The sequence below is a fragment of the Misgurnus anguillicaudatus genome, chromosome 11, assembly GCF_027580225.2.
Source record: "Misgurnus anguillicaudatus chromosome 11, ASM2758022v2, whole genome shotgun sequence".
NCBI classification, from domain to species: domain Eukaryota; kingdom Metazoa; phylum Chordata; class Actinopteri; order Cypriniformes; family Cobitidae; genus Misgurnus; species Misgurnus anguillicaudatus.
In genome coordinates this window covers 18,838,814-18,864,230 of record NC_073347.2, presented here as the reverse complement: position 1 = coordinate 18,864,230, position 25,417 = coordinate 18,838,814, and the positions used below count along the sequence as shown (strand labels likewise).

The window sequence follows — 25,417 nt, the reverse complement described above, 5'->3', positions numbered from 1 at the left end:
ACTCCATCTATCTCTCACCAGAAGCAAAAAAAACACACTTTATTCTGACCTGCATTTCAGTAAACCAAGAAACCTTCATTCACTCTTTGGTCAAAAGTAAAATGTATCAATAAAAGGATTTATTCTATAGATGTGTAAATTTCACAGGTCTCAATTTAGAAATGTTACTAAGCAGCAAAAACAGGTAAACATCCTAAATGATGTTATTGCTTTGGGAAAGATAAGATTCAAGTGCAATTCCACAAACAACTCGAGCATCAAGCTATTCATACTCAATTGTGAGGTCAAAACATATAGGGGCAGTTTCCCAGACAGGGCTCATGCTAGTCCCAGACTAAAATGCATGTTTCAGATGCCCTAATTTGAAAACATCATTCCTAGACATATCTTAACATATATCAGTGCCATTGTTTTGTCTCAAGATGAACACAAGTAATGTTGCTTTGTAAGGAATGTTTTAATAAACTACTTAAATGTCCTGATATAACTAAGGCCTAGTCCTGGATTAATCTAAACCCTGTCCGGGAAACTGCCCCACAAAGCGCAATATCTTTAGTTAGACTTTAACACAGAAATACAGAATATACATTTTTTTAGAAGCAAATGTACAGTAGCCGGTCAACCTATGCATCTTATATATATTTAAAAATTTCCTTTTCAACAATTTATATTTATATAAATTTACTTATAAAGGGACACTCCACTTTAAAAAAAAAAATGCTCATTTTTCAGCTACCCTAAACATTTGATTCTTACTGTTTTGGAATCCATTCAGCTGATCTCCGGGTCCGGCGCCAGCACCCCCAGCACAGCTCAGCACAGTCCACCGAATCAGATTAGACCATTAGCATCGCGCTCAAAAATAAAAACGTTCAAACTTGACTCTTCTGTAGTTACATCGTGGACCAAGCCCAACGGAAAACTAAAAGTTGATTTTTCTAGGCAGATATGGCCAGGAACCACACTCCCACTCCGGCGCAATAATCAAGTACCCCGCTGCTACAACACGGCTGCAGGAGACACAATGACACCACACAGCAGTCGAAAATACTCCCCTTAGTAATTTTCAATAGCAGGGGACTATTTTCAGGAACAATGCAACATCATTGTGCCTCCCCCAGCCATGCCACAGCAGCAAAGCCCCCGATCACGCCAGAACAAGAGCACAGCTCCCAGCCACATCCTCCCAGAAAACTGCAACTTTTAATTTTCCGTCTGTCCCAGTACATAATGCAACTACAAGAGAGTTAAGTTTTGAATAGGAAAAATATCAAAATTCTTTGGTGACTTATTTTTTTAGGTGCAATGCTAATGGTCTAATCAGATTCAATTGATTGTGCTAAGCTATGCTAAAAGTGCCAGCGCCAGACCCGGAGATCAGCTAAATGGATTCCAAAATGATAAATGTTTAACTCTAGGGGAGCTGGAAGAATTTTTTTTTTTTAAAGTGGAGTGTCCCTTTAAGCTTGGAAAATACTTGGAGCATATTTAACATGTGACACATTCATACAAATGGACTTTCCAAGCTAAAAGCTTCAACTCCACATGGGTGGGTTGAAAAGTTTATGCATCTATTGCAAGCGTCCTCAGACCATTCCCCTTAATCCACTTGCTCGAGAGTTGCTGTAAAAACTTCCTCCACGACCTGCAGCGGTTTTATCCCCCCAAAACAAAGGACAATTTTATTTGAATGTCAGCTTCACGCATTTTCTTCTATATATTTAGGTAATGAAACTTTAAAAACTGAATTCCATGCAGTGATACAAACCCATTTCAGACGGTCCGCTTGAAGTTGAATTTAAAAAAAGCTCAATGTAACGATGCTCTATAGAAATACAATGCAAAGTGAATTACTTACAAAGGGCAGCAGAACATTCCAAGTACACTTTGTTAGGAAATAGGGAGAGAACTTACGCATGTGATTCTTGTCTTTGGACATGGCAGCCACGGCATCTTCATGAGACCCAAATTCAACATCTGCCTCTCCTGTTGATTTTCCATTGGGCCCTACGTCAATGTGCACCCTCAGAGGGATCAAAGGGGAAAAGAACTGAATAAAAAAAGAAATCTACGCTTACTTAAGGGCAATAACATATTGACTTTGAATTAAACTTTCTTAGAAGCAATTTTACATGCAATGGCTACACCTTTCTTACATTCGCCACATCTCCCTCTGTAGCCCGAAACGGTAGACCTCTCATGTGCACAAAATGACCACTGTGAAAGCCTGAGTTTGAGTTGCTGCTGTAACCATGACCCCCCATTCCTCCTCTTCCTCTATCACCCCGAACACGCTCTTCATACATTCCATTACTAAAGCCGTAGTTGTTAAAGCCATTGTAGTTGTCAAGCCCACCGTATCCTTTTAAAGCAGAGACATGTCTTAGCTAATATGCACTCCATAATAGCTATTCTTCACAATAGTCATAAAATACCATCTCTCATTACTGTCAATTAAAATTTTATGAACACTGAAAAATCGCATACCACCACTGTAGCCACCTCCACTGCGTATCTGGTCCAGGACAGCGCCTCCTCTTCCAGGCCCAAAGAAGCCTCCGCGTCCCATCAAGGGTCTGTCATATGGACTAGGCCTCTGTCCCATCATCCTCCTGGGTACTTCGTAGTATGCACGCATTTCATTTCGGCTGCTCTTGAATATTTCTATGTACCTGAGTTTGTTTGAAATGCAAAGTGTTAATGCATTTTACAATATACCGTAAGCTGCTGAAAGTTTGTAACAGCAATGAGGAAGTTTAGGGGATACTGTCTTTGGGACCCACAGACTAATTTTTATAATTGCATCTGTATAACTGGCAGTTCTTGACAGTTTATAACCAGAGGGAGAAAGTTATAAGAACCTATTATGGGTCCCAAAAGTGCTGACATTTAACTTTCTAAAAACCATTTCAAACATAAATGTCTTTTAAAAGGTGCAGTGTGTAATTTTTAGAAGGATCTCTTGACAGAAATGCAAAATAATATACAAAACTATATTATCAGGGGTGTATAATGACCTTTCACAATGAACCGTTATGTGTTTATTACCTTAGAATGAGACGTTTTTATCTACATACACCAAGGGTCCCCTTACATGGAAGTCGCCATTTTGTGTCTTTTAAAGGTGCAGTGTGTAATTTTTAGAAGGATCTCTTGACAGAAATGCAAAATAATATACAAAACTATATTATCAGGGGTGTATAATGACCTTTCACAATGAACTGTTATGTGTTTATTACCTTAGAATGAGACGTTTTTATCTACATACACTGAAGGTCCCATTACATGGAAGTGGCCATTTTGTGCTGGCATGTTTCTACAGAAGCCCTAAACGGACAAAGTGTGTTTACGAAGTTGTGTCCGACGATGGCATGTTTTTCTGGTGGCGGCTACCGTAGCTTCTCTATGTGTTTCAAAAGTGAGGGGTGAGCAGTGGGCTGAGTTGTTGGTTGCAATTCGCAACCTCACCACTAGATGCCACTAAAATTTACACACTGCACCTTTAAAGGGATAGTTTACCCAAAAATTAAAATAAAAAATTTACTTAACCTCACGTTGTTATAAACCTGTATGAGTAAATGATGAACAGAATTTTCATTTTTGGGTGAACCATCTCTTTAACATATTTTACATTGCCTGTAATAAAAGGCTTTTTTGTTTCTGCAGTATGTGTTGCCCAATGTCATTATGACATCATATTTCTACCACAATTCCTATTTTTCCCATGACACTTTTGAATGTAAAATTATACATTTCAAGCATAATAAAACGATCATACCATCTTTTTCCAGAGCAGAAAGATGCATGACCCCCCTCCCCACATTATCACCCATCCCAGTCTTGCCGGCCCCACCTGTGCCCTATTCTTTCCTTGTGTTTCCCCAGAGCCTTTTCTGCTATCTCCTTTGAGGCAAACTGCACGAAGGCTTCCCCTGTGCTCCTCCCCTGGTAGTCCATCGGCAATGTTATCCCATTTGGCACGATTTTCAACCCTTTAACCCAAGGACAAATAACCCCACATGGGGAGACATGTTAAAGAGCCGCAACATTCTCTTCTGCAGAAAATAAATCTCCCTTAATTTAGCCCTTAAATCATTCCCTCTTTCAGACAGAAAAGCCATAGATCACACCACTGAAGATATTTTCATCCACACATTTCAATTACATGTTCTAAATGAAGGAATTACATTAAGAGAATCAACACAGATTAAACAAAGCTTGAAGGATGTTGGCGACATTTTAGAATTAAATGGATAGTTCAACCAAAATGAAGATTCTTTCATCTTTACTTACCTTCAAGTTATTACAAACCTGCATACATCTCTTTGTTTGGAAGATAATATGAGCAATGTTTTGAGCCAAACAATTTTTGAGCACTATTGACTTCCATAGTATTTTACAGGTTTGTAACAAATTGACAGTAGCCTCTTTCACACAGTAATTTCGGTAAATTACCATGAATTTACCAGAATGAATTTACCAGTAAATACAAAAATGTGCTTTTCACACATGCAGTGACGTTCCATCTTTTTACCAGTAGACATCAGTATCAAAATACCAGTAAACTCGTAGAGAAAGTGCAAGTTACCTGTGGTGCCAGGCAGGCTCAGTGTTGTATTTGTAAACAATGGCGGGTTATGCCTTCATATTCACAGTCCGTATTTTGTTGTTGACGGTCGCAAAGATGCTTGTGAGCAAACAACATTGCGTTATGCGACGTCAAACGTAACCTGCGTCTTAAACAACAGTACTGTTTGCACAATAAGCTTCACAGAGGGTGTGCTAAGGACATTCGTAATTCGGCAAATAGATGGTAAGGTGTTTAAAACAACTTCAGTGAAGAAATGTGGACGTTAACTTCAGGTATGCTCAACTTTTAAGCAGCGTGTGTGAAAACGTCCGTAAACAGTGTGGGGGTAAACGCGGCATCCGTATCAAAACATTATGATTGGCCCAAAGCTGTCAGCGCGGTCTGACGTCGTCCCTTCTAAATGCCGGTAATCCATATTTTTCGTTCACACATAGCACTTACCGGTAAATAACTGGTAATCTTACAACCTCTCTTACTGGTAAAATGGTTCTGTTTACACATGACCTGTTGACTGCAATTTACCAGTAAATTACCAGTAAAGACTGTATGTGTGAAAGGGACTAGTGAGTGAATGATGACAGAATTTTGGGTTGAACTATCCCTTTAACATAACCAAACAGGGTCCCAACATTATGGTTCATATGACACATAAGGTCAGCTTTTTATTTTAAAGGTTTCTTTTTTATATAATACTAAAGGAAATAAAAGCAGACCAATAATGCATTAAAGTGCATTAAAAATGATTTTAGGTAAAACTGACATAACTTCATGATGCTGTCCTACATAAGCCTCAAAATTATGTTATAATCATATAAACTGAATGTCTGCAAGCATGGATTGTGTTTTAAAAAATTGCAAAAGCACATGTACCTGAAAAAAACTGTACAATTTCTTCTTTACTGCAGCCGAAAGGCAATCCTCTTAAGCGGAGCATGCAACCACTACAGCTATCATAGTCTGTAGGGCTGCATCGTTTTAGCACCCAATCCATCTCACTGCGATTTGATTTGAACACTATGGGAAAGATCAGGTAAAATTACAGTAAACAGCACTTCAATGCAATAAAAATCAATACTAAAACAGATGTTCAGGCATATGATGTGGTTTAATACTGCTCTGCTTTATATCAATGTGCATGACAATACTCTACACAAAAATGTACCTTCAATATAACGATGTCCCATGTATTTGCGATCTTTGGCCAGAGCTTTTTTAAAGTCCTCTGATGTCTTTAGCTCCACAAATGCCTCTCCACTCGGCCTCCCCTCTTTAGAGAAGGTAAAACACACCCCATTCACTTTCCCCACAATGTCACAATCTGCAAAATGAAAAGGGGGGGAAATCACTGGTCATTTTTAATGTACACCCAAAAGTTTTTATGCAGGTTATATTTTTCTTCCATAGACACATAACCAACGTCAAGAGATGGCTTCTGTCTTAGTATATACATACCTGAGAAAAAGGAAGCCACTTCCTCTTGTGTGCATGACCAAGGCAAACCACGGATCCGCACTACATATCCTTCATCATTATGAGACATGTTTACCTTATCAGGCCTGTTACTGGAAAACACATGCATACAAACTCTGATAAACAGCACCGTATAACGATATTCATGTTATTTATGTATTTATGTTAGCTATGTTGGAGTTATGATGACACAGGGGTTGTGTCACGAATTCTAGTGAGCACCCTACATGTTATAGAGAGCATATAAAATGGGGATTGAACTGAACTGAACTGAACGTTACATACCAAAAATACTGCTATTTATTGTTTTTTTGTTTTGAGTCATAGTCATGTTGACAAGAATGAGAAGCATTAAGTTAATTCAAGACCACTAACTTAGAATTAAAGCAACGTCGCCTGTCATGACATGTCATGTCATGTTAGGTAAGGTAAGTTATTAACTAGCTAAACAAGTGCTAAGTTAACCCCCTAGTCTAGGTCAACAATCAGTAGGCTTTAAAACTTAAGTGGCTAGCTAACACGGTGTACAGGTTAGCATTTTGATACCCAAACAGAACTAGTTCAGTCCTGCGTCAAACTGAACCGAAACTGCCTGGTGAACTTCAACATTACCGTAGAAGAACGCCTGACAGAACCCATGACCCACAAGTTGTCAGTTTCCGGGACGAAAACAAGCACTTCAGCGATCCAAAGTATAACATTTATATGCACCGTTTAATGTATTGAATTAACACGAAAAGTACATTATACAATAAAAGTGCGATATAGCTACATAAATATGTAAATATCTCACCGACCGCCTGTCCTCTCAGGTAACCGTGAACGACAGTCCAGCAGTCCAGATTGTGAAGTCTCGCGAGATCACGGTTGTTGGAGGACGTTGACCTCGCTGCAGGCACACAGAACGGTCTGAGGTGTGAGCAGTGCTCTTCCGAGCATAACAGTGGCATTGCGGTAAAATTGAAATGTTTTCAGTCACCAGCCCTATATATATTAACTCTGAACAACACGTTAGACTATAACCAGCAGAGCACTGCGTTTTTTAAAGCTATATGTGCAGGGTGAAATAAAGGCCATATGCAAATCATATTAGAGTGAACCATCTTTTGTCAAAAACTTTAGATTTCATATGAAATACTAAAATCTGCCAACTTTGACCAGGCTAAAATCTTTACAAAACATTATAAAGCCAAAAAATATTCTATATTGAATTTGCAACCAACATTTTGCAACCAACAAAAAATGTTGGTTGCAATATTCAACTAGCTTTAACACCTAATGATACAAACATACCATCTAAAGTGAGATTCTGAAACACTGCAACCTGTAGCTTTAAAGTGAGGCGTTACACCATTGGGGTCAAAGTCTCAGCGACCACTGAACTATGAAAACATAAAAGCTACCAAGCGAATCTTCACAGATATTCACAGAGTAAGAGAATTTCAATGGAGATTCCAGTATTTACTGTTGACGCCTTTACCAATTTACCTTTCAAAGGTAATCCTGCTGCAGTATGTCTGATAGAGAATGTAAGTATAACATTACCCAGGGCACAATTTTATAGGCTATTGTCTTATTTTATGGATTTTTGTCTTATTGTTAAATATATGTAGTTGCAGTTAAGATTTTTTATATACCTTTTGTATATTTAGGAACTTCGAGATGAGTTATATCAGAGCATTGCTGCTGAAATGAACTTATCAGAGACTGCTTTTATCACAAGACGCAATTCTGGGGATTTTTCCTCAGGTACTGTGTGCAGATGAGACACATGTGGTTAAAAATACACAAACTACTCTGATAATCACATGCTTTCAGTATCTGCAATATGGTCACACATACACTGAATAAAAAACACCGGTTCCACATGATTGAGGTCTTCTTACAATTATTATAATTTGTTTAAACTTGCTAGATTTGCATAATTTAATTATGTAAGTTCAACATAATTGAATCAAGTTTTCTTAAAATCAAATTAATTTTAATTTTATTTTTAGAAAAGTTCAATCATTTGGAACCGGTGTTCACAAGTTTGTGTGTGCTTCACAATAAAAAAGGTTTATGTTTTTAAAGGTGCCAGGTTTGGTTTGCGATGGTTTACCCCCAAAACTGAAGTTCCACTTTGTGGTCATGCAACACTGGCCTCAGCAGCTGTTTTGTTTTATATGAAAAGTAAGAAATACCTGTCTTTACACAAATAGTTAACTCAGAGATAATTATTTTAAAGAACCTTCATTGTAACATATTATCATCACACAGACAATGTGAACCCTGTTGTTGTGTTTGAGACTTTGAGTGGGGAGCTGTGCGTCCGTCAAAATGAAGAATCTATAATCATGGACTTCCCCTTAAATAAACCAAAGATTCAGGTATGAACAAGAAAACCTCACTCCAACCAATCCAAAGTCTCATAGTGTTGATCAATTACTGAGGATCCTGTTGTTATGGGTTCATGATTCTTTTCTTTTGCAGGCCCAACACGAAGTCAAGGATCTTTTGAAGGCGAGTTTGCCGGTTATCAATTTCGTACCATAATTTGGGGTTTTTAATATAACATCTTAGTGGAAATCAGTCTTCTTATTACATTTGCAGGCTGTTGTAGGAGACTTACCCATTCAGGATGTGTGCTATTCTGAAACCACTAAGAAACTGATGGTTTGTCTAGCTGATACTTGTGAGAGGTACTGCTTCACACATTTAGAGGCATTTCTAAAATGAAATAACATGTATTGATTTCACAAATTTGTAGGAATAAATGAGATGCGTAATGTCAAGAATGAGTAAAAAATATAAAAATAAAGTCTGATAGAGAATGGATTCTACTCGCTTACAATTGAAATACTTTTTTGACAAGATTTTAACCATTTATAATTTATGTATGCAGGAACTTGCAGTATATAGTCAGTAATTATGTTAAGAAAGGCTGCTCTTGGTTTTTCTTTAGCTATAACACTTTGTAATGTTAACTGTAAGTTGTTGGCAGGTCCAAACTTACGTCTTTGAAGCCAGAAGCAGACGCCCTGCTGAGAAATGAATCTACCGGTAAGATTAAAGGTGTCATTGTTACTATGAAAGGAGCACCAACAGCACAGCCTGGATATGACTTCTACTCTCGATACTTTGCCCCTTGGGTTGGTATCCTTGAAGATCCAGTCACCGGTAAGCTTAAATGGTGACAGTGGAAGATGTGTTAAAATTTTTATGTAAATCTAACACTAAATGTCCTTATTACTTCATTTCTAAAAGGGTCTGCACATACAGTTCTTGCTGGTTACTGGTCTGAGAAGCTCGGGAAAAAGAAAATGTTAGGTAAAGGCCTAATTTTTCTTCACTGCTTTATAATACACAATGTACACAAAATATAACACTGTCCCATTTCACAAGACTTTTTTAAAGATGTAAAATAATCTTTGCTGTCCCCAGACTATGTATGTGAGGTTTTATCTCAAAATATCATATAGATAATTTATTATAACATGTTAAAATTGGGTGTGCTCTTTTTGTCCTTTTAAATGAAAATGATCTCTGCACTAAATGGCAGTGCCGGTGGTTGGATAGTGCAGATTAGGGGGCGGAATTATCCTCTTCTGACATCACAAGGGGAGCCAAATTTCAATGATTTATTTTTTCACATGCTTGCAGAGAATGGTTTACCAAAACTAAGTTATTGGGTTGGTCTTTTTCAGATTTTCTAGGTTGATACAAGCACTGAGGACCCAATTATAGCTTTTAAACATGTAAAAAGTCTGATATTTTCATGATATGTCCCCTAGAGAAAACTAAATACTGATCATGTAAGTCCATATAAATTCATTTGTTTTAAATCTAATCTGTCTTTTTTTCTGGTTTAGCTTACCAGTGTTCCAGCCGTGGAGGGGAGCTGGAACTGGAGATAAGAGATGACGGTCGACTGGACATTAGCGGTCGGGCACAGATCATTCTTCAGGGAACCCTTAAACTCTAAACATACTCCCACAATCTACTTAATAAATTTGAGAATAGATTAGAAATGAAAAATTTTGACTGAAGACTCAGTAGTTACTTTTTTTGCTTATCGTGTAATCTTTTCTAGTGTTGAAAACATTTAAATTTTAAATCGTAAATGGCATACTGTCTGATTATAAACTTGAAATCTGTCAGTCAAAAATAATGTTTATAACAATAAATTATTCAGTTCAGTAAGCATTTATTCAACATTATTATAGCAAAAGCCCTGCCTCAAAACAACAAGTAATTAATACAATTATTTTACACTAACATACTAGTTCATTTGAATTAATAAAACATGGTCTGGTGTGAGACAATGTCTTCTCATTTGCTGTCCCCTGATACTGCATTACAATAATAAAGAGGAACTGAAATAATCAGACATTAATGGAGTCCTTTACAAAGTCTCAGTGTCTGTAACTTTAAAATGACGCAGTACATTGTGGGGTCAAAGTCAAAATGCTTTTAATTACCGCTGAAGGTGACACAAAGAACCTCACTGTCAATCTTCTAAACCTTGTTATACCATTATCAATGGAGATTCCAGTATTTACTGTTGATGCTTTTACCAATGTACCTTTCAAAGGTAATCCTGCTGCAGTGTGTCTAATAGAAAATGTAAGTATAACATTACAAAAGATAATCATAGATGTGTGTTTATCCATAGTGTGCAAACTTGTTTCATTCATTATTTTTAGTAAAAGTTTAAATGTGTTAGCAGTTAAGGTTATTATATAATGTGTCTGTGAAATTTAGGAACTTGACGATGAGTTGTATCAGAGCATTTCTGCTGAAATGAATTTATCAGAGACTGCTTTTATCACAAGACAGACTTCTATGGATTTTTCTTCAGGTATTGTGCAATTGAGACATGACACGTGCACAAAGACCAAACAACTTTGATTCATATCATTATTTCTAATCTGTTATTGATGCGTTACTGGTATCCACAACACTGGACATGGTGGAAAGTCAAGTTAAGTGTTACAAATGTATATCTGTCTTTTGCATACTTGGAAAGGTGCAAGGTTTGGTTTGCGTTGGTTTTCCCCCAAAACTGAGGTTCCACTCTGTGGTCATGCAACATTGGCCTCAGCAGCAGTGCTGTTTTATATTAAAAGTAAGATTTTCTCATCAATTTATTTATAAAAAAAATTGTAATCGTATAAAACTGTTGAATAAACAAAAATATTATACAGACAATGTGAATCCAGTTGTGGTGTTTGAGACTGTAAGCGGAGAGCTGTATGTACGTCAAAACGGAGACTCTATTATCATGGACTTCCCCTTAAACAACCCAAAGCCTCAGGTATGACCAAAGGACACATCTTTACTTACAGTAACCAATGAAGAGTATCAAGATTAATCAAGTACTATAGATGCTATTATGGGTTCATTTTACTTGCAGGACCAAAATGAAGTCAAGGAACTTTTGAGGGTAAGTTTCCCAGTTATACATTAATGTCATAATGTGGGTTTGCTAATATAACATGTCTTGGTGGAAATCAATCTTTTCTAATATATTTGCAGGCTGCTGTGGGAGACTTACCCATTCAGGATGTGTGCTATTCTGAAACCACAAAGAAACTGATGGTTCGTCTAGCCGACACATGTGACAGGTCTGAACTGATGTCTTTGAAGCCAAAAGCAGAAGCTTTGCTGAGACACGAGACCACAGGGAAGATCAGAAGTCTCATAGTTACATTGAAAGGAGCGCAGAACGCTGAAACTGGACATGACTTCTACTCCCGTGTCTTTGCCCCATGGGTTGGGGTCCCTGAAGATCCAGTCACCGGTTAGCTCATACAGTTCTACAATATCAAGAACGTGTGGGAAATGTGTCTGAACAAGTCATATGATGACCATTAAAACTGATGCTTGCTTACAGATATCATTTCACTTTATTCCTAAAAGGGTCTGCACATTCAGTTCTTGCTGGTTACTGGTCGGAAAAACTTGGGAAAAAGAAAATGTTGGGTAAATCTCTTTTTCCTTCACTGCATCATTTTATCAATATACACAAAGACATCTGAATTTATTACAAAGGGAAATGAATACTAACACTTCTCCATATAAATGTGTTATATTTACATAAATAAAATAGCAACTGCTCAGAATAAGGTACTGTAGTAATATCTGCTGTTTGTTTGTTTCTGGCACAGCTTACCAATGTTCCAGTCGTGGAGGGGAACTGAGATTGGAGATAAGAGATGACGGTCGACTGGACATTAGTGGTCAAGCACAGATTATTCTTCAGGGAACCCTTAAATTTTAAACAAACTTCCAGTCTACTTAATGAATTTAAAGTAACCAAGTCCTTAGATGTGTTAATTGTTTTGGTGTACTATTTAACAGTTGTATCTAGAAAAATAATTCAATTCACTTTGTTACAACCTTTTTTATTAAACAAAACTTTAAAATATTTTTAGAGCATGAGAAATAACATTGCAAAATACAAATATAAACATTCATACTCTTAATTATAAAATGTACATACAAAAACAGATGAATAAAAATCACCAGTGTTTAAAAAAACAATGACATGAGGTAAGAAGTGATTGGGTAAACAAAATGTAAGCTTAATCTGCAATTAAACACTTCATTGGCAAATCCATCATTGAGGAAAAGAGCTCTTCAGTTCCACTGTGGAGTCTGCCATCATTGCTTTTAAGAATTGATGAAATTAAAAACCTTGATTTTATTAATAAAACAAAGTTAAATTCAAGCTTATTTAAAACTTAAAAAGTTTTACAGTATCAGTCTTTGTGAGGTATGCTGTCAATGAAACGAGAACATTTTTGATTGAGATCACAAATGGATTATGGGTAGTGCTTCATGGGCAGCAGGAGGTAGCTGGAAGATGTGAAATAAATTAAGGAAAGTTTCAGAACCCAAATTCAGCGTGTTAACTTTTTTATTCATTTAGGTTTTACCTTATAATCACAAATGTTATTTCACATATTGTTTATAATCAAATGTTTATAAGTAAAGCAGTGGCAGCTTGTGACTGCTCATCCGAGGGGCGCGAATTCAAAATAAGTGTTCGGAGTGTCATGTGTGTTGCTTGCGTTTTCAAAATATGTGTTTGTTGCGTCATGTAAACCACGTGCATCACGTGTTTTGTCAAAATAAGTGCCTGCTGCACACGCGTCAAAACCGTTTATGATAAAAGAGACACTCATGTTCACAAAATACACGCAAGACACTCCCTTAACAGTAAACTCTGATTACGCATGAGATTATGTGAGTATCAAGCAAACGCGAGTGTCTCTTTTACCATAAACCCTTTAGACGCATCTGCAGCAGGCACTTATTTTGACAAGACACGTTATGCACACAGGATCTCTTGATGCGCAGAACACATATTTTGAAAAAAGGAACCACACACATGACGGGCTACATACATGTTGTGACGAACTTCGCATCGAGCGCCCTCGAAAAAAAGAAGTCATCGGCTGCCACTGCTTGAAAGTGTAAAGAAAAGTCATATAAATGGATACTGCAAATGATAACATACTGGATTACACTGCACTTATGTACACACAATTGTAAAATAGGGCTTTCACATATTAGTTTAAAGGATATCATATTTTGCTGTTGAAGATGACCGAGGAGTTTCTCTAGAGGTGCGTAACGGCGAAGAGAGGGTGCAGAGCCAATCATGAGGAGCTTGTGTTTGGCTCTAGTTATGGCCACGTTCAGCCTGCGCCAGTCTTGCAGCAATTCTCCCAGCTGAAAGACAGTAAGGGGAAATGATTAAGCACATAACAGCCCAACATTACCACCACACACATAGACAACAGATGCAACCAAAGTTCAGTTTGAGGGCTCCATTAGACAGGAACGGTTTATCAGACTTACATTGCCATCAGTGTTGTTTCTAACAAAAGACACAATGATGATGCTTTTGTCACGGCCCTGGTACTTGTCCACAGTATTAACTTCCAGAGCTTTAAAGGCAGGTCCCTGCATCAGACTGGAGATGCTTTTCAGCTGCTGCCGATACGGGGCAATGACCCCAATGTCAGCTGCCCTGCATCCAGCCTACAACATAAGCGCAATGCAAGAGCCAGCATTTTATGTTATAGAAGCTATTATTTATGTTAGATAAGCTATTATCTGTTTATAACAAACATGTTCTGACCTTCAGCAGCAGGGTGACAATGACATGTACCAAGAGGGCTTCCGTCTGGTTACTGATTCCACCTTTCTCCACTGTCTCTGGAGCAGGAACCTGTTAAAATGGCAAGATTTAGGATTTAAAATGAAAGCGTCAGATTTCTATGACTTCCAAAACAAAAAGTCAGACTGACCTCAGAGGTATTTAGGAAACAGACGGGATTGTTGGGCTCCAGTGCAGCCTGGACCCAAGCAATGTACTGTGGCTCACATACATAGAGATCCAGCTCTTTCTCAACCAGCGCTTTGCTGGGCAGCTGCAGTACTGCACTAGCTGTTTTATCAGAGCCACACTCCAGTCTGCCCTCATACATTAGGGCATTGCTAAGAGACATGATGGCACTGAAAAGTGAAAACAGAAAATGATTTTAAATATTAAAACAGTACATGAGACATAAATGTTAACATAAAAAACATTTAAAGGGCACCCTTTTATGTAAAATCCACTTTTATAAGGTGTTTGGACATGTGTGTTGGACCACTATACAGTGAAGTAAATCCACCTACTCCTTATTTTTTAATCCCCATTAAACCAAAGCAGTCTCACTGGACATGCCGTTTTGATACTCGTATTAATGTGACATCACAATGATAAAGCCCCGCCCATAACCACTAACTGACAGTCCTGCATTACCATAAATTCCACCCTCAGTGAGTTGTACGCTGTCCACCATATCTCAATAGGGAGATAAAATTGTCTCAGACTGTATTCATAGGAATTTGTATCTATATTTGGATCTATTTTAACTCAAAGCGCTCACTCTTTTGGTAAGGGAGTGAGGAGCAGTAGCTCATCTGCATTTAAAGTTACACACAAAAAAGTGCAGTTTTGCTCCCACCCAAGGGCATTTTGGACATGTTATAATACATTTACATTTAGGGATTTAGCAGACGCTTTTGTCCAAAGCGACTTACAAAGATTGGGACGGGAGACAATAAAAGTAATGTGTGTGGGAGGCAATAGTACAAAAAGTGCTTATAACAAGATACAAGTTTCACTATTTCGAAATAATACTTAATAAATGATCTGTGGAGTATTTTCAGCTGAAACTTCACAGATACATTCTGGGTACACCTAAGACTTATATTACATTGTGGGCATAATAGGTCCTTTAAATTGCACTCAAGGAACATAACAACCAAATACATCTGAAACTGGTTTAACCTCACCTGTTCATTCGGTACTGAACATTCAGCTGAACAACTGCCTCACTGTGGTGCTCCAGACGTTTGAACAAACTCTCATCCATGCCCAAAGCCCTGTGTAACATTTAAAGTAGAGCTTAAGTTAAACGAAGATAAAACGGAGAATTAAGGTAAATAAATTATGCTGATGATGATAGTGTGTTAGTAGCCTTCTAACTTCAATGTTCAATCTATGTTACACTAAGACAAACAGATGTGGAACTGAAAAGATTACCTGGCCTCAGCATTCTGTACAATAGGAGGAAGCTGTTGGTGATCTCCCACCAGAACAAAGCGCTGAGCATAAAACAGGGGACCCAAACACACAGGCTGACTGATCTGAGACGCCTCATCCACAATGCAGAAGTCAAAGCGTCTACGGCTGAAAATCGGATGTTTCACACCCATACAGGTGGTTGCCACAATGAGCTAAAAAGGACAGTGAAGCAATTTTTTTCCCCACATTTTTTTGTGAAATACTTGCAACACACCAAATATAGGGCAGTCATGTTCAAATTAAACAGCATTTCAATAACATTATCCTCAAAGCATCACATAGATAGAGTATACTGTATGTGTAATATGTGCGAGTCTGAGCAGTTTAAAATCTTTTACTTCTTGGTTGTAGAGTTGTTCCAGCTCCTCCAGTGTTTGTATGCCTTTGGCCCGACCCGACTCCTCTGTGAAGGGCAGGATGTCATGGTGCACTTTCTGAGCACGACCCAGTCGAAGGAAGCCGATCTTAAACCTCTTGAGCTTCAGAAGGATGTTGTCCACGGCTGAATGCGTGTAGCTAGTGAGAAGGACACTGAAGCCGCAAGCATGAAGAATACGCACCTGTAAACAAGAAAGTTCAGAAAAAAATCCATACAAAAGCAGATGTATTCAGTGAAATAATAACTACTAGAGATGCACCGAAATTATATTTTTTCACAGATACCGATAACCAAGTATTCAGACCACATCTGCCGATACTGATGGTTTGATGGTTATATAAATAGCATTAACTTAAAGGAATATTCAATTTTCTTAAAAGAAAAATCCAGATAATTTACTCACCACCATGTCATCCAAAATGTTGATGTCTTTCTTTGTTCAGTCCAGAAGAAATTATGTTTTTTGAGGAAAACATTGCAGGATTTTTCTCATTTTAATGGACTTTAATAGAGCCCAACATTTAATACTTAACACTTAACAGTTTTTTTCAACTGAGTTTCAAAGGACTATAAACGATCCCAAACGAAGCATAAGGGTCTTATCTAGCAAAACGATTGTCATTTTTGACAATAAAAATAAAAAATATCCACTTTTAAACCACAACTTCTCGTCTAGATCCGGTTGTAATGCGCCAGCATGACCCCACACAATACGTCATGACGTCAAGAGGTCACAGAGGACGAACGCGAAACTCCGCCCCAGTGTTTACAAGTGTGTTGAAAGAGGACCGTTCCTATGTTGTTGTATGTCAACTGATACTAATTAATGTCTTTGTGTCAGTTTATTGTTTACAATGGTCCGTTATGTGTTAAGCTCTATTAAAGTCCATTAAAATGAGAAAAATCCTGCAATGTTTTCCTCAAAAAACATAATTTCTTCTCGACTGAACAAAGAAAGACATCAACATTTTGGATGACATGGTGGTGAGTAAAATATCTGGATTTTTCTTTTAAGAAAATTGAATATTCCTTTAATACTGAAAATTACATTTTATTACATTAATAGTCAACATTAAACTATCAAACTGTTTCATGAAATTCATTGTATTTTTCGGTTCTCTTTTGATTGACAGGATACATCGGCCATGACTATAGGCGATTAACCGATAGTGTGAAAAATTGCTTTTATCGACTGATAATTACAAAACTTAGTTATTTTAAGGTCAACACCTGTATTGCTATTGACCAATCAGCATCCAGGGCAAGAATTTCAAGATTGAATACATAAGCTCTTACCAGTGTACAAATGGTTGTTGTTTTCCCAGTACCAGGCATTCCCACAATAAGTGTGTAATCTTTGGACAGCAGCACTTTTTTCATAGCTTGTTTCTGGGGTTTGTTAAGTCCTAACAGGAAACATATCATTAAAACTTATGGATCAGAAAACTACTATTTACAAGAGGACGTCAAGGACACATTTCTAAGAAGCTCACTGCAAAAAGAGATGATTTAATGCATGGTTACCTTTCAAAATGTTGGCCACGGTGTCCTTGGCATCTCTAGGTAACACACTGCTCAGGCTGTCAATAAACTGTGGAGGTCTGAAGTCCACAATCAACTCCCTTAATCTTTCACTGTATTAAAAACACATATGCATTGCTGAATAAAATAAAAACATTCTACCTATATGAAAGATTTAGATGAATAAAAAACATATCTGACCTGGTTGGAGTGTTTTCCATTAGCATAGAGAGGTTTCCTAAATGGGTGCTAAGACCACCTGCGCCTTCATCTTGGTCCAGTCGGAAAACTGTGTTTGAAGAATACTTGGAAAGATTTCTGGAACGGCAGGAACGTGAAATTAAGACATACACTCTATCTATATTCAAATTTGGACATTGGAGCAAAATTAGAAAATGAAAACTATGTAAGTTTACAGTGCCTGCATTAGACTTACTTATCCAAAGAGCAAATTAGTCCAGTGATTGTAATGTCTGTGACGTATCCTGTAGCCAGGCCTATGAGTGACGAGTCCTGATCACTGATGACTATCCTATCACCCACTATGAGCCCGGTGAGAGTCTGCTCTCTTTCCATTTTCTCAAAACTGTGCTTATACACACCATCAGACAGGATGGTGACGCTTCCAGCCAACCGCATGTTTCCCATGCAGCCGCCACTTTTCTCTCTGAGAATAATGCAAATACCAGACACAAATCCAAAACCACTCAGTTAATTCAATCAAACACAATAGTTGTGTACAGGCCAACATTTAAAACCAACATTTTAAAGTGGGAAACAATGGCTTAGATGAGATTGCTTTTGACTTATGCATATGGCACATATTATGCAAAATCCACTTTTACAAAGTATTTGGTCATAAATGTGTGTTGGCAGTGTGTGAACAACAACCCTACGATGAAAAAAATCCACTTTTTATTTCCCATTAAACCAAAGGTTTAAACATGCTGTTTTGATTCTCTTGTTAATGTGATGTCACACAAACAAAGCCTCACACTGACTGACTGGTTAATTCCACCCAAAAGTTTTTCTAAATGTATTTATTAGCACACTGTAGCGCTAATGCGGAAAAATATACTATTTCAGACTGTATTCACAGGAATCAGATCTATTTTTAACCAAAAAGGCTCACTGTCTGTTGGTAACGGAGTGAGCAGTAGTTCATTTGCATACAAAGTCACACACATTAGAGGTCTTCAACGGGACCCGTACGGGTCCAGGTCAATATTTTAAATGGTCAGTCAGTTTCGGGTCAGTCCCAGTTTACTTACTTTGGGTCCCGTGTCTGAATAACATTGTGTGTAACACCCGAGTCAATCGGAAAACACCTGGCCGTGATCAGAGCGCCAACGCACTAAAGTGCATGTGCAGTCTCAAGCATACCATCGGTATCTATGGCGACTGACAACTTGCTCTGTGTTTGGGTCCAGCTATCAAATAATAGACAGGCCTGCGTCAGATATAACATTTTTGGCATGCCTCGGTTCTGCACGGGTTCGGGTCCAACTTTCAAATATTAGACGGGTTAGGGTCAGTTCTTGGTAGTACATTCACAGGTTTCTTCAGGAACAAATTTTTTGACCCGTAAAGACCTCTAACACAAATGAAAACAGTGCTTTTTTGCTCCAATCCATATAGGGGCATTTTGGACATGCTATAACAAATGATCTGTGGGGTATTTTGGATTGAAACTTCACACACACATTCTAGACACACTTGAGACATTTAGACATTTAGTTGTAATATAAAGGACAATATCTAGCAGTAGTCATAAAACACACAGAGGGATGAAATTACATCATGATCACTCTGGGTCTGGGTTTGTTGCGTGATAATGACTAGCTAACTGTACACAATCCCTTCCGTAACTAACTCTGTTGTAAAACACTCACCTCTGCTGGGAAGTCTGAAGCCAGATGTTGCGACGGCCTCCTTTGTTTTCCATAGTGAGAGCCTCCAGGGTGCAGAGCAGCAACCAGTGGCTAAAATACTTAAGGTGCACCTGGCTGAGGTGCTGGCTCTCCAGCTGCAAAAAGGCCTTTAAATCTTCACTCAAGTTCTCCTCCGGATCTCTCTCTATAGTTCTGAAGAAGAAACCAATACAATCAAATAACTGCTTAACCGTTTTATAGATAAAAGGTGACAGGGTAAGAGACACACATACCTATTGTAAAGTGCACAGTTTCTTCTCTGGGGACAGTATTTGCAAGTCTGCTGGTCAGAAACGATTGAGGGCAATGGAGCCATTTGACTTTTACCATCCACCTTGACCAGGTTGTTGCCAACGTGATGGGCCAACGTATTTCTTATTTTAATCAGCTCTGTGAAAAATTCATAATTACAAATTTCATAATTATTTGTAACACAAAGCTATCATACTGCTTAAAAACATAAATGAATCATAGCAAGTTATATGAACAGCTCTTAGAAAACGTCTGGGATTTTACAGCTTAAAGGCTTGGGTCCCTTTTAAAGTGCACCTATTTAATTGCTAAAAACGTTATTTTGTTCATTTGGTATAATACAATGTGTTTGTGTGGTTTATGGTTAAAAAAACTCATTACTATCCACATACTGTACATTTTTGTAGCTCCACATTTCACTCTCTCCCTGAAACGCACAGATCTGAAAAGTGCTGTGTCCCTGATTGGCCAGCTAATCTGTAATTTGTGATTGGCCTGAATACCTCTGACGTCAGCCGGAAATGTGACAATGCAATGCTAACAGGAGTTAACTTACAGGCTGTGAGTCCGAAGCGGGAGGAATTATGATAATGTCGGTCTTACCTACATCACCAATCCCAGGAAGTAAACTGTTGCCTACAATCCGTGTGTTTGTTGTAGTCCAAGAAAAGAGATTTACGTTGGAGACGATAACTCGCATCATCGCTTACTTTGGGGTATGTACCTTTTGCATATAGTTAACGTACTAACTCACACACCAAAGGAAATGTAAAAGTGTGAATTGGGCCATATTAAAATGCTCTTTAATATGGAAAAGCGAAACCAGACGTTTTCAAATATGTTTTTGTGTTTGTTAAGTAATATTATAGTTCATACATGATAAAAAACAAATCAAACAAACCTCTTCTGTCCATGTGGTTGCCCACAACAGGATGTAAACTGCCAGTCTTCAAGTAAACAAGAAATCCAGCTTCTGGATCACAACGTCTATCCATGCACATTAGTGTGTACAGGATAACCTACAATACAGAGAAATGTTTTCAATCACAAGAAGGGTTGTGTTTTTTTTATATACACAATACATTTACAGGTTCTGTTGCAGTTGGTACCTGACTGCGATGCTCAATGGAGTTGGACTCCTTGCCGGTTTTCAGCTCCAGAGGTACAATCCTATCCACTGGCTTTTTTCCCTTCCGATGAATCCTGACTCCAGCAGTCACATCGATCTTCCCCTTCAGGCCAAATCTCGGAGACCAGATGTTCTCCTCGATGTCTGCAAAATCTGTGACTGTCACGCTACAGGTTGCATCTTGCTTGCTGAGAGCACCGTCACTAGGGCTGATGATTAATAACCACATTGGTAAAATCAAAACTGAACCCATCAGTAATGCTCAATGTAAGCATTTACACCTTTAATGCAAATTTAGCCTTATTTGGGTGTATTAAGTAATAAAATATAATCAGGGTTCCCACACTTTAGTTAACTTCAAATTCAAGGACCTTTCAAGGACTTTTCAGGTCCAATACCCTCAAATTCAAGGACTAAATGTGGGGACACATTTCAAGTGGGAGCAAGGATACGTCGTGTTACTTTTTAAGATACATTGTTAAAGATTCCTTTCGAGGGAACTCGCGCTGCGTCACTGCGTGACACTTTGGCGACGCCTCCAATGGTAAGTGCGTCTGAATGTGTATATCAAATTTAACCAATTGTGAGGCTTAATGACAAAGACAGGGTGACGCGGGAGCCAGGAAGAATATCTCTATCTGACATATTGCCAAAGACGGCGTTACAGGGACGCAGGAAGTATGGGAAGGGAGACGCAGCGTCTCGTTCCCTTTTCAAGGAACAACATTTACATACGTAACCTGAGACATTTTCATGTGTTAAACAAAACTATGCAAAAAAAGCATTATGGTATGAATTAACATTTTCATACAGAAGATATAAGCATTTCAAGCGAACAGTTTAGCACGTTTGCTTTAAAAGTCTAGAATTTTTATGATATTATCCTACACTATACAGGGAATAATATGGATTTTTTTCCAGAAAACTTCTTGCATAAAATAGATTCAAGCACTTTCAATGACCTGTATCAATGTATGTATATTTTCAACAACTTCCCAAATTCACAAACTTTCAAGGATTGTAAGGACCCATGGGAACCTGTACACTTACAGTTTTAGGGTCAGCTGTTTTCTCCCGGCCTGTGGTGAAGTATGGAGATATTGTTTTGCCCACTCCGATAAAGAGGGAAGATATTCTTCAACTTCTTGTCTCATGTCAGCCTGGGTCAGCTTTAGACTGTACCTAAACAAAAATCAAACAGACACATGAATACTCACAAACTATACTTTAACTAAACATTGTACAACCACAACATCTGTATTTGATCTCTTACATTTGTCCAAGGTAGTTAGGGCTTTTCAGTGCCTCAGTGGCAAATGCTTGTATCCTCTCTGGAGAAAAGTCTGATGACATAGCTGCTTTTTGGAAGATATCATGAACTATAGTACCATTAAGCATCTGCTTGGATCCCCCATCAAAAGCCTGTGCAAATAAATATCACACAAATCACGACATTAAAGTCTCAAAAATTAGACACAGAATAGGGTTTGCATAACTTTGATAATGTATGTAAAGCAGAATACATGCATGTACAAGGTGCTTATGAAAAACACTGTGCAAACAATATTTTTGTTTTCCAGTCATTTGTAAGTTTTCCCTATCTGAAGTTTTTATTTTCACACCTTGAACATCTCTCCCAGCACACCTCTCCTCATACAGCGGATACTGCTGGCAATGCTGGTCCCAGACATAAGCAGGTCAGGCATCAGAACCAGAAAACCAGAGTCCCTATCAATCGTCCATAAGCCAGAAACAGACTTCCCTTCCAAATGAATGATGTCCCTCACTGCAACTGGAGTACTCTCCCTTTAGATAAAAAAGTAAACAATTTTTATTATAATTATCAAGAAACCCAAGCTATGCAAGAAAAACAATACAGAAAGCTTTCTCTAGTAAGTAACATTTCATACCAGCCATCTTTGAGAATGCAGGTCTCTGTGGGATGTGCTGTCTTTGAGCAGGTGATGGTTAAGTGCTTCTCAGTGTAACCTTGTAGTGAGGTCACTTCCTGTACATCCAGAACCCAGTATCGATTATGAACACCAGAGGTCAGTATAGCATGTTCTGGTATGCCTTTGTTTTTCCTAAAAACAAAGACAATTAAGTAAATAAATGCACAAAAGTTCACATATGTATACATGAACAGGTAAATCAGTCATACTCAAGATTGAATTTCTTGGGTTTTGGCGCCTCAGATTTTGGCTCCATGACATCATCAAACCAATCGTCCAGATCATTAAATTCATCCTCGAATGAGTCTGACAAAGCCTTCCCATCAGCACTTTTGTTTTTCTTTTGCAGCTCAGCAGTAGCATTTAAAGGTCTCTTCGTAGTGACCAGACAGTTGAGAAAAGTCTCTTTTTCTTCCTCGCTGGAATCTTTTTGCATTCGTGAAATCACAAAATCGCAAGGTTTTGCTTCTGAAACTACACTTGGGTCCGACTGGGGCTTTGCGTTAAGAGAAAATGAATTCTCTTTGTCTTGGGTGCTACGGCTGAATTGGTGAGAGGACTTTGAAAGCTTTGATGTACTATTTAGTTTTACAGAAGGTTCAGGTACCCATCGGCTATTCTTCAAATGAGAATGCACAGGTTTAATTTTTTTCTCAGGACTCTTTGAAGATGCTTTTTGCATGCTTGCAGGGACATTTATATTGGCCCCTGGTGAGCTTGGGTCACAATCAGACCCTATAGGGAGTGTCTGAACTTTCATAGTCCTGGGGCGTTTGGCACTCTGGATGTTCTCCGAGCTGTGCAACAACCTCTTCACAGAGCCAGACTGATTTGTGCCGTTCTTAAGCTCAAAACTGTCCAATGGCTCCGGACTGCTGTTTATCTGTGGCAACATTAGCTTGCGTGTCATCGTGCTGGTTTTACCCCTGACAGGTTTGGAGTGCAGACCACGTGAAATAGGTGAGCGGTTCTCATACGAGTTGTCTGGAGAGACGTTGCTCTTGGTCCTCAGACTATCAGGTGTCTCTGGCACAGCAGAAGCGCTTGGAGAGTGCAGGATCTTTTTCTCCTCCACAAAACCAGTTTTCATTGAAACGGAGGATCCAGGGATCCTTTTAGGGGACTTTGTTGAGACCTAAGAATACAAGTGATACTTAAAGATATTTAACTTTTACAAAACCATAACAACAGCTTGCTGCATTCAGACTAACATCATGACCTTACCTTCGAAAGAAAAAAGGCAGAAATGTTTGACTGCACTCCATTGTACTCCATCTACAACACCATAAGATTTATATTTACATTCATTCACTTAAGTGATTGACAAATGAAAGCATTTAACATTTTGTCAATGTTAATGTCAACAGTAAATGTTAATAGACCTGCCAGTGACAGCCTTAAGAAAGTTAACCATGATGACTAATTGTAAACATATTTTCTTGTTATACTTGTAGCAAACCCACAGAAATCACAAATTATCCACAGTTTAGTTACAGAAAACATAAGTTAATGATATTTACAGTAAAATCAATCCATCAAAAAACATGGTTACTGTCTTTTTACTATAACAAAAACATGGAGAGAATCGACACATTTTAATAGTTCAAAGGTAACGTTAGACCTTAATATATTTTTTAAATAAGGAAACATCCGTGTTAACTGTCGAGTACTTACAGAGGATCGGCTGGATTTACACTTCATCATCGCGACTGTAGGTAAGGTTAAGGGAGGCAATACGAAACAAAACTGATGTTAAGTCCGAAGATTATATAAAGCCCTGCTGATTTAACAACGTAAGTTACAAATCACATCACTGTAAAATCAGGACATTACAAACGGCTGCTGTTGTTGTTTAAATTTCATTTACGCAAAACAGATAATCTCACAAAATGACATAAATCTAAAATGTCGTGTACGTATTAAACCGTGTTTTAAAATACAATGTCAACAATACTGTTATATCTCGTCAGCGTAAACTCTGTAATCTCGAATCTCCCGCGTAATAACCACTGACAACAACACATGAGACGATTCTTCTTTGAGATTTGTTGACGGCTTACAGACCATCGTAAAAGCTGAATACCGCCATCTACTGTATTGGAGTGTCATGGCTTCATTGATCCCTTAATTTAAAGACCAACTTATGAAAAACTGTCTATTTCTGAGATCAATTTAAGGTCATATTTAACTCATGATTTGTTCATATATTATTTAAGTTTTCTTTCTTCACTATTTTTTCATCCACGTATTGTGCTTGCGCGTAATGTGCTTCCCCGACAGTCAGTCACACAGCCACCTAGAGAGGCGCACGTGGTCACTTTGTGTAGAAACATAATTTATAACAGATCCACAAACGAGTTTATTAAAATCAGTTTATTTGCCAATTTCATTAAAAGCATTCGGCTGAAATGTTTTAGTACTTAACAAATGAAGAAAAAAACGGATAAAGCTGTTGCTTTGTTTGAGCCCTATAAGTTAAAGGTTCAAATAACATATAAGTTTATTTCTAAAAATTTCAACAGTAAATAGATAGACATTACACGGTAAAATATAACAAATAGAAA

At 38.0% G+C, this 25,417-nt stretch overlaps 4 protein-coding genes across 6 annotated transcripts; 2 read left to right on the top strand and 2 right to left on the bottom strand.

The window, feature by feature from the left end:
* Positions 1–97: 97 nt before the first annotated feature.
* Positions 98–6,990, bottom strand: hnrnph3 (heterogeneous nuclear ribonucleoprotein H3 (2H9)). Of its 3 annotated transcripts, none has more exons than XM_055171236.2 (10): positions 6,855–6,990; positions 6,044–6,153; positions 5,754–5,909; positions 5,462–5,605; positions 3,854–3,992; positions 2,488–2,672; positions 2,157–2,362; positions 1,915–2,050; positions 1,769–1,825; positions 98–1,645 (listed from the first exon to the last, which is right to left on the bottom strand). In XM_055171236.2, exons 2-10 carry the CDS (start codon positions 6,129–6,131, stop codon positions 1,587–1,589), a joined length of 1,170 nt encoding a protein of 389 aa, XP_055027211.1. In that variant the 5' UTR covers positions 6,132–6,153; positions 6,855–6,990; the 3' UTR covers positions 98–1,586. The 3 variants fall into 3 exon arrangements, with proteins under 3 accessions (XP_055027211.1, XP_055027212.1, XP_055027213.1); XM_055171237.2 differs by having other exon boundaries at positions 6,859–6,907; XM_055171238.2 differs by lacking the exons at positions 3,854–3,992; positions 5,754–5,909; positions 6,044–6,153; positions 6,855–6,990 and having other exon boundaries at positions 5,462–5,598.
* Positions 6,991–7,414: 424 nt separating this feature from the next.
* LOC129416816 (phenazine biosynthesis-like domain-containing protein) lies at positions 7,415–10,084 on the top strand. Its single transcript, XM_055171239.2, has 9 exons — positions 7,415–7,590; positions 7,714–7,810; positions 8,135–8,233; positions 8,321–8,430; positions 8,534–8,563; positions 8,654–8,742; positions 9,045–9,220; positions 9,308–9,370; positions 9,913–10,084. Exons 1-9 carry the CDS (start codon positions 7,507–7,509, stop codon positions 10,023–10,025), a joined length of 861 nt encoding a protein of 286 aa, XP_055027214.2. The 5' UTR covers positions 7,415–7,506; the 3' UTR covers positions 10,026–10,084.
* Positions 10,085–10,167: 83 nt separating this feature from the next.
* LOC129416818 (phenazine biosynthesis-like domain-containing protein) lies at positions 10,168–12,791 on the top strand. Its single transcript, XM_073873222.1, has 8 exons — positions 10,168–10,666; positions 10,805–10,901; positions 11,070–11,168; positions 11,248–11,357; positions 11,457–11,486; positions 11,579–11,843; positions 11,963–12,025; positions 12,211–12,791. The coding sequence occupies exons 1-8, from the start codon at positions 10,508–10,510 to the stop codon at positions 12,321–12,323; spliced, it is 936 nt and encodes a 311-aa protein (XP_073729323.1). The 5' UTR covers positions 10,168–10,507; the 3' UTR covers positions 12,324–12,791.
* Positions 12,427–24,952, bottom strand: dna2 (DNA replication helicase/nuclease 2). The gene is made up of 23 exons (XM_073873215.1): positions 24,528–24,952; positions 24,078–24,128; positions 23,063–23,988; positions 22,812–22,985; positions 22,524–22,707; positions 22,175–22,323; positions 21,952–22,083; positions 20,882–21,110; positions 20,674–20,791; positions 19,754–19,910; positions 19,482–19,673; positions 18,026–18,256; positions 17,791–17,907; positions 17,593–17,702; positions 17,365–17,474; positions 16,028–16,249; positions 15,648–15,841; positions 15,398–15,487; positions 14,362–14,569; positions 14,193–14,282; positions 13,910–14,092; positions 13,634–13,780; positions 12,427–12,910 (listed from the first exon to the last, which is right to left on the bottom strand). The coding sequence occupies exons 1-23, from the start codon at positions 24,555–24,557 to the stop codon at positions 12,857–12,859; spliced, it is 4,098 nt and encodes a 1,365-aa protein (XP_073729316.1). The 5' UTR covers positions 24,558–24,952; the 3' UTR covers positions 12,427–12,856.
* Between the last annotated feature and the right edge of the window lie 465 nt (positions 24,953–25,417).